This window comes from Chelonoidis abingdonii, chromosome 1, assembly GCF_003597395.2.
Source record: "Chelonoidis abingdonii isolate Lonesome George chromosome 1, CheloAbing_2.0, whole genome shotgun sequence".
Taxonomy (NCBI): Eukaryota; Metazoa; Chordata; order Testudines; family Testudinidae; genus Chelonoidis; species Chelonoidis abingdonii.
Window position 1 is genome coordinate 163,809,724 of NC_133769.1, and position 9,024 is coordinate 163,818,747.

At 43.7% G+C, this 9,024-nt stretch overlaps 2 protein-coding genes across 2 annotated transcripts in view; both read left to right on the forward strand.

The window, feature by feature from the left end:
• The first annotated feature begins 209 nt into the window (after positions 1 to 209).
• Positions 210 to 9,024, forward strand: part of LOC116829783 (coagulation factor V-like) — a 130,566-nt gene continuing 121,751 nt past the window's right edge. The window contains exon 1 of the mRNA XM_075072303.1: positions 210 to 542. Coding sequence (XP_074928404.1) covers positions 277 to 542 — 266 coding nt within the window. The 5' untranslated portion in view covers positions 210 to 276. The remainder of the gene's footprint in view (positions 543 to 9,024) is intronic.
• The window catches only part of LOC116829781 (venom prothrombin activator pseutarin-C non-catalytic subunit-like), a 63,295-nt gene continuing 59,850 nt past the window's right edge, over positions 5,580 to 9,024 (forward strand). Inside the window, 1 exon segment of the mRNA XM_075073297.1 lies at positions 5,580 to 5,852. Coding sequence (XP_074929398.1) covers positions 5,692 to 5,852 — 161 coding nt within the window. The 5' untranslated portion in view covers positions 5,580 to 5,691.

Sequence of the window (9,024 nt, forward strand, 5' to 3'; positions counted from 1 at the left end):
CCAGACAAAGATTGTACCTTGACACTAGGACACAGACCCATGTCTACTTGTTTCTTGTTCCTGGGGAAAAGGCTGTATGTTAGGCAGGTGGCATTCTCTCCAAAATAGAGGCAGTACCATGATACTTGCAAGCCTGTAGAACACAAGCCAAGCTGATACTCAAACAGACCAACATGGCACATTATTTGTTTGTTTATTTCAGGTCACTCCTTTTTAAATTCTTCTTCTGAACTGATTTAGCATCAGGGAAAGATGCTGGATTGAGACAGGTGGACGATGTGCTGTTTTCCTGGAGAGAAGACCGGAGATGTCACTCTAAGTCTGGATAGGTTTCTGAAGTTGGTGGGCAAGGATAAGGATCCACTGGTCATGCTGCATATCTGCACTAACACCACCACTTCACGTGATACCTCAGAGCTTATAGAGGACTTTGGGGAACTTGGAAGCATGCTGAAGGAGAGGAATGTCCAAGTGATCTCTGAAGTCCTTCCTGTCCAGGAGCAAAGGAAGACAGAAGACACTGGAAGTGAGCTGTTGGCTAGGTAAATTAGTGGAGGATTTTAGTTTGTGGAAAATTGGTCCACCTTCTATGTAAGGAGGGGGCTGTACAATTTGGATGGCCTCCATTTCAGTAGAATGGGATCCAATCTTCTTGGAGACAGGCTGGCTACAGAAGTTAGGAGGGGATTTAAACTAATAACAAACGGGGAAGGTAAAAAGAGAGAAGATATGAGCACTCAGAATAAAATTGGGAAGTTGAAGGTTGGGAAATGTAATCAAGGGACATGAAGAGAAGAAATTCTGTAATTGCCTCTACACCAATGCTAGGAGCCTGAGTAATAAACGAGAAAAATTGGAATTGCTTCATTTATGAGAGAAAAATTTGAACTGGTTAGTATTCATTAAACCTGGTGGGGTGAGTCACACCATTGGAATATTAAAATCCATGGTTATAATGCATTTAGGAAGGATTCAGTGGGCAAAAGGGGGGAGAGAGTGGCATTCTATCAAAAATGGCATTACCTGTTTGAGTCACTGACAGTTTGGAAGCAAATTATCTTGAATGCTTATGGATTGATGGTCTAACCGACAAAGCTCAAGATGGTGTATTGACTGGTGTCTGCTACAGACCATCAAATTACATTAGAGAACAGGGTGACCACGTATCTATAATGTGAAGGGAAAAAAGCTGTGTGCTCCTGAGGGACTTCAACTTGAGTGACATACACTGGAGGTCTTATGTTCCCCTAAATGTCTAAAAATTAAGACTCAAAAAGTGTAGCATCCAACATTATATTAGACTTCATCTTAACCAGTAGAGAGGAATTGATCACATAACTAAAAACTGCTGTTTTCTTACAGGGACAGATTTACTCTGAAACATACCATGCCGTGGCATGGGGCCCCCAATGACAAAACATAGGCATGGAGACTAGGAGTGTGAGGGTGCTGCAGTACCCCCGCATTTTTTGCAGGGCTCCGCTGCCACCCTGCGCCCAAGGATCTGCGGGCTCTGCCGCCCTGCGCCACTTGTGTTAAAATATATTGTTAAGAGCACAGAACTGCCCAGGTTCTTGGGGAGACAGGGAGGTGCCCGAACCCAGCCACCATGGTGGCTAAGGGGGATCACAGCGGTCAGGGGAGGTGAGCAGAGATCAGCGCATGGAGGCAGTGGCGCGCTCAGGTGACCGCCAATGGAGCTGTGCCCTCCCCCTTCAGGTGGGTGTTCAGCCCGCGTGGGTCTCTGTCTACTTCTCTGGGCCGGTCAGTACAGGGCCCTGGGGTGGCCACCCCACATCTGGGGCTCTGCGGGCTCCGTTGCTGCCCTGCTGGCCGGCCCGGAGAAGTGGGCAGAGACCTGCATGGGCTGAACGCCCACCTGAAGGCAGGGGAGAGCACAGCTCCATTGGTGGCTATCTGAGCGCCTCGCTGCCACCACGTGCTGATCTCTGCTGGGCACTTGCAAAGCAGGCAGCTGCAATTTCCCCTTAACCACCAGTCGCACTGTAGCTCCCGTGGCTGGGCTCAGGCACCTATCTGTCTCCCCAGGAGCCCAGACAGTTCTATGATCCTAACGATATGTTTTAACATAAGTGGTATGGTGTGGCAGCAGAGCCCCACATAAAACGTGAGGGTGCTGCAGCACTCCCTGCACCCAGGGCTGCAGACAGGAGGGCAAAAGAGGAGCTGCCCCGGGGCTCCTGGCTGCCGTTACTGAGGGAGGAAGCCCCAAAAATTAAGCTGCGCACAAGGCTCCACTAACTCTAAATCTGCCACTGTTTGTTTAGGTGCAAGACTACACTGGTTAGAAAGCATTCTGATTCATAGAATATTAGGGTTGGAAGGGACCTCAGGAGGTCATCTAGTCCAACCCCCTACTCAAAGCAGGACCAATCCCAAACTTTTTTTCCCCTCCCCCCAGATCCCTAAATGGTCCCCTCAGGGACTGAACTCACAATCCTGAGTTTAGCAGGCCACTGCTCAAACCACTGAGCTATCCACTTGAGAGAAGAAGTAAAAGCATCTGTAAAATGTTATGTATAAATTATATTAGTTGCTATCAACTTCCCCTTTTTTCCATTTGTTCTAATGGCAAATGGGAAAAGGGGAAGTTAATAGCAATTAACATAAATCACAAGTTAGCAATGGTAGAAACGTAGTAAAAGAAGCAAAAGGACACACAGAGAAATCATCTTGTCCTTATTTTTGCTGCCATAGGAATTTTTAAATACATTAGGAACAAAAGGAATCCTACAATGGTAACTGGTCCATTACTAGAGGAAATAGTGGAATTGTCAATAATAACACAGAAAAGACAGATGTGTGTTTGATAAATATTTTTGTTCTATGGGGAAGAAAGCAAGATGGTATTTTCATATCATATGATTATGATGAAATACTTTCCATTCCAACAGTAACTAAGGAAGATGTTAAACAAGAGCTGCTAAAGTTGACATTTTAAAATCAGCAGGTCTGGATAATTTTCATCCAAGAATCTTAAGAGCTGCCTGGGGAGCTCTCTTGCCCCCTACTATTGATTCTGAATAAGCCTTGGAACACTGGGGAAGTTCCAGAAGATGGGAAGAAAATTAATGTTACGCCAGTATTTAAAAAGCATAAATGGGATGACCAAGTACAGTAACTCCTCACTTAAAGTTGTCCCAGTTAACGTTGTTGCATTGTTACGTTGCTGATCAGTTAGGGAACACGCTTGTTTAAAGTTGTGCAATGCTCCCTTCTAGCGTCATTTGGCAGCCGCCTGCTTTGTTCACTGCTTGCAGGAAGAGCAGCCCATTGGAGCTAGCTGGTGGGGACATGGAACCAGGGTGGAACGGCAGCCCCGCTATCAGCTCCCCGCTCCCCTAAATTCCCTGAGTGGCAGCTGCCCAGCAGGCTATCGATCTGCAGTTCAACTGTCCCTCTCCCCACTGCCATATGCTGCTTCTGCCCTCTGCCTTAGAGCTGCTCCCAGAGACTCCTGCTTGCTGTGCAGGAGGGAAACGTGAACATAACTACAACATTAAGCGAAGAGTTGCTATAATTATAGGCCTGTCAGTCTGACATGGACCCCAAGCAAAATAATAGAATGGCTGATGTGGGATTTGATGATTAAAGAATTAATGAGGGATAATATAATTAATGACAATCAACATGGGTTTATAGGGTGACAAAATCTGTTTTCTAACTGGATATCTTTTTGGATGAAATTACAAGTTTAGTTAAAAGTAGTAGTGTCGATGTAACATACTTATACTTCTGTAAGGCACTTGACATGGTATTTTAATTTGTTAGGAAACTAGAATGATTCAAAATGAACATGCCACACATTAAATGGATTAAAACATAGCTCACTGATAGCTCTCAAAATGAAATTGTAAATGTAAGGAATCATCATCCAGCGGATGTGTTTCTGGTGGAATCCCACAGGGATCGATTCTTCTACGTTTAACATTTTTGTCAATGACCTGGATGAACCTATATGGGGAACAAAGATTTGATAATAGACAATCTAACAGACAAAGGTATAACAAATTCTACAGGTACCTGCATGGAGAAGAGATTTCTGAACACAGACAGCTCTTTAATTTACTAGAAAAAGTCATTACAAAATCCAATGACTGGAAGTTGAAGCTAGACCATTTTAGACTGAAAACAAGATGCACATTTTAAGTGAAGGTAATTAACCACAGGAACAACTTGCTAGAGATGTGGTGGATTCTCTGTCACTGGAAATCTTTAAATCAGGATTGCATGTTTTTCTAATGTGTTTTCATTCAACCACAGCTATTAGACTTGAAGTAGGAGTTAATTCAGGCAAGTCCTATGGCCTGTGTCTTATAGGCAGTCAGACTGGATGATGACGATGGTGCCTTCTGGCTTTAAAATCTATGCATCTGTGAGAGCCAGAGAATAGAACAGTACAGCATGGACAAGTTCCTCGCCAGTGCCCTGTAAATGTATCCCAGACTTAGAGTTGGTTGGTTGGTTACATCCAAAATTAATTTGGCAAAATTGGCAACATGTTTTTGCTTCAAAGTGTTTTAAATTGAGCCTAGTTTTCTTTGTTTTTGATTGACTTTGTAGCAAAGACTCTGTCAAAAAGATTATTGGAACTTCGCATTTACCAAAAACCTAAATCAACTGTTTTTCTTTTACCAAAAAACAAACCTGACATTGGGAGAAAACCAAAAAAAGTCAATAACCATTTTGATAATATTTTTATTTGTTTTTGATATAAAAAAAATCAACCAAAAGTATCCAAAAAGGCATGAAAATGTTGATGTCAAATTTCAACAATGTCAACAAATTTTCACACAAGAAAATTATTTTAGAGATTTTTTTTTTTTTTTTTTTTTTTACAAGAAAATGTCCAAAAAATTTCGGCCAGCTCTACTCAAAGCTGCAGTAGAGGGACACTCACTCTGGACAAAAGAGGAGTCAAGTCTCCCTGGCTCCTTCGGGTTTGGCAGATTGCCTGCTAATAAAGGGAGTATTTTATGTCAATTATCTGATTATATGGATGCTTGTCGACAAGGAGCTCCCGGATTATCACAGGCCACCACAGAGCTGTCCTGAGGTAGCAGCTGTCAGTTCCTACTAACCTAGACTGGATTTGAACTAGTACAAGTCTCTGGAGCCTGTCAGTCCCCCGGCCCTGAACTATTTCTTGCTCTTTATCACCCAGCATGCCAGGTTTGCAGGATGCAGGATCTTTCCCCCTCAAAACTGGAATAATCCCTGAAATCCAAGGACATGTGGCATCCCTAGCCAGATCCCTGCCCCCAGTGCCAGCACTGCCCCTATGCTTCATCACCCTGCAAGTCAGCCACATAAACTGTTTTTATTTGGGTAGCTGCCCCTAATACCCTACTGCCCTAGTAGGCAACGACCCAGCCAGCCAACTCTGCCTTATGTGGTTGAGGCTGCTTGTCCTCTGTGCTTGGCACGCAGCAGGGAAGATGTGCGGGGGGGCGGGGAGGGAGAGAAAGGCAGCCTGAGCAGCTGTTTATCTCTCTTCTGATTCCTGTCAGCAGCAGGACGAGGTGAAGAGCAATGACCTGGGCGTCACTAGCATCATCACCACCTCTTGCATCACTAACCACAATGAAAGTATTTCCCCAGCAGTAGCAGCAAAAGCAGCAGCCACTGCCTCATGTGTCTCCCAGTGTGGCATCAGCAGGAGCTTGCACCATGGGACTCTCCTGCACGCGCCTCCTTCTCTTGATGCTGCTTGGTTTGTGGTGGCCAGGTTTGGCGTGGCATCGGGTGGGAGCAGCTCAGGTCCGGGAGCACTACATAGCCGCAGAGACTACCAGCTGGAGCTACAGACCCCAGTCCAAAGAACAGTCCAGGTAAGAGTAGGAAGATGTGGAGGCAACCAGCCCCCTCCTGGGCTGAAAGGGACTTGAGTCTCCTGAGGAGTTTGTGCACAGCTGGGCCTCGGGCCTGATCCAGCCTATAGAAGCTGATAAGAGTCTTTGCATTGACTCCAGTTGGATGAAGCCCTTAATTTAGTTCAATGATATTAGCTGTTTTATTCACACAATGTGATTTTTTTTTTTTTAGCAGTTTTTATTGATGCCATTTTGACAAAGGCAAACTTGGGCTCACACCAGGGTGTCCTAGAGGATTCAGGGAGCCTGGGGCAAAAGAATTTCGGGGGCCCCTTCCATAAGAAAAAATTGCAATACTATAGAATACTATACTATCGTGGGGGCCCCTGCAGGGCCCGGGGCCTGGGGCAAATTTCCCCCCTTCCCCCCCCCTCCCCGCCAAGCGGCCCTGTCTCACACTCGCATCCTCTGTGTCCCCAAAACTCTCACTGGGGTCAATCCGACACTGAGAATTTTTACATGAGTCTCACAAGATTTGGTATTTTCTCACAGCTTCAGCTCCTGCAGCTAGGTGAAAACATCAGAATCTCAGCTTTCATTTCAACAATAAAAAAAACGTTTCTGGCCTTCACAGTTGTGTAGAAAAGCTCAAAAGCCACAAGGCAAATAAAAAAACCTCTCAACATTATTATCTGTTTAAAATCTCATCATTTGGGGAGAAATTTGAAGTTCTCTTCATTTGCTTTTTGGTCACATTTTCAAGTTTTCTCTGCAACCACTAGAAATCTACTTTTTTTTGGTTGTTTTTTGTTTTTTTTTTTGTGTTTTTTAAGCTGAGATTCTCATGCAAACTTTTGATTCAAGTGACTGGGGCTTTAAGAAAAAACATCAAATGTCACAGAACTAACAACCAGAGTTGGCAATACTACATCTATTTTTAAATAAGAAAATTTTCTTACAAAAAACACCATAGATTTTTAAAAATGTAAATGAATAATCTAGTTTACTTTCTTTATCGTTACTTACTAAGTATATTTCTTCAGCTAGGGTGATGAATACACAATAGTTTCACTTTCAGGTTCTCATGGTAGCACTGACAGTTTTTTTGTGATTAGTATTATATGTGTGTGTGTCTGTGTGGTTTAAAAACACAAAAACAAATTAAAAGTACCCAAAAGTAAATGACTTACAGCTCATATATGCTGCAGAATACTACAGGCTTCATGGGATCTCCAACAGAATTATGCAATTTACAACTCTTCAAAGCTGCAAGAACAGACAATACAAAACCAGACAGTACTATATAAGTGTAACACATTAAGGTGGAGGTTACAATTATAATATAGGAGACCTACGTGAATAGGGAGAGGAGGGAAGGACCCAGGAGGGAAACGGTGGAGGAGTTAGGTGGAATGGAAGTCTGACATTCTTTGAGCAGCCTGAATGTTTTTTATTCAAATATATCTAGAGGGCCCAAAACTTCTTTGAACGCATTTAATTGATCTTTAAAGTGATAACCTATTCTTTTATTGGCTGTTCACTCAGAAAGAAGTTGGTCCAATAAAAGATGTTATCTCACCCACCTTGTCTCTCATATCCTGGGACAAATATGGCTACAACAACACTAAAAACAGCTCAGGTCTGAATACGCAACTGCTCTATTTTGGGCATAAGCTTACTCTTCCATTTTGTTTAAAAAATATTTTTTTAAACAAAATCTCATGTTTTTGAACATTTGAGGCTGGCAGTACTGTATATGATGTAACCAGGTGTAATTTTTCAGAGCCCCCTGCCCTCCAAACATACACCATTTGGGCTTGCATTCACATGTCCATGACGTTTCCAAGCTGCTCTTCAGTTTCTTTTTTGCTAGGTATGTGTCTCCCACTGACCTCTGTGTATGAAAACCAAGCTGGCTAGAGGTTTCGCTCTGTTTACACACCCTGGCTGGTCAAAGATTATTTCTGGCTGTACGTTATTACTAATCCTGGCAGAAACGTTTCAGATTTTTGAAATTTCAATTAAGCATTTTAATGAAAAAATGTCAGGTTTTTCTAATGATCCTTTTGTAATCACTTCCTTTTTCCTACGCCCCAGGGTTGATCAGGCATGTTCCATCTAACATCATTACACGAGGTCATATGTCACCTCTGTGAGGACAAACTGTTGCAGGGAAAAACTCCGCAGTGAGCTCCATAGATCAGAGCCTTCTCTTGCTGCAGTCAATGACAAAATTCCTGTTAACTCAGGGGGCCTAATTCTGCTTCCCATTGAGTAGAAACCTGTGGTGTTTCTACCTGATTCTTTCCTTGCAGGAGAGTGATTTAGGGTAATCCACAGCCTTGCAGGGCAACAGATGTGCTCTGAACTCAAAGGCTGGATCCTGACCCATCACCATGGGCTGACCTCCCCTTCATCCAGCAGCTCTGCCTCCCTGTCTGTGCAATGTCATCAGCTTCCCCCTACCAAGTCTGAAAGGAAGGTAGGAGACTTTGAGGGGGAGTTGTTGCTGAACCCCCCCCTGCAATAGCTACCAAGAAATCTACCAATCAGCTAGGGATGCATGACACAAAATGTAGCTGCTCTGCCCCTCCAGCCTTCGTTTCAGCTCAGCACCTATTGTCCAGTTGCCATGTGCTCTCTTCCTTTTGCCTGCTTGGGTTTCTTCTACAGCACATAGCATGGGATCCATTTGTGCAAATACTTTTATGTATCAAAGGTAAAGACAGTTGTCAAAATGCCCAAGAAGCAGTTTCCTGAATGGTTTTGATCACTGGCTGCCTTACAAGAGGCCAGTTTGCTCTTTCAAAGGGGAACAAATCACATTTTCTATTTTACCTAAAAGTCACGGCAGTTACAGATAATTGTCACGCTGAATGATTGTGCTGAGATCATTGCAGGTGATCTTGAAACTGAAGCACAGGGATGGAGCATGCGGGTTCTGCTCCTAGCTCTGCAATACATATCCTGTGTAACTTTGGGCAGGTCACTTCAGCTCTATGGGTTCCTATTTCCCCAACTGTGAAGTGAGTAAACTAATACCAACCTCGCAGTAGAGCCAAAAGGAGCTACAGCATAGCAAAAGGTGGTTACTTTATTAAACTGTATCACAATAGTGTCTAGAAGCCCCAGCTGCAATCGGCGGCTCCATTGTGCTAAGTGCTGAATAAACATGGAATAAGAGAGTCCC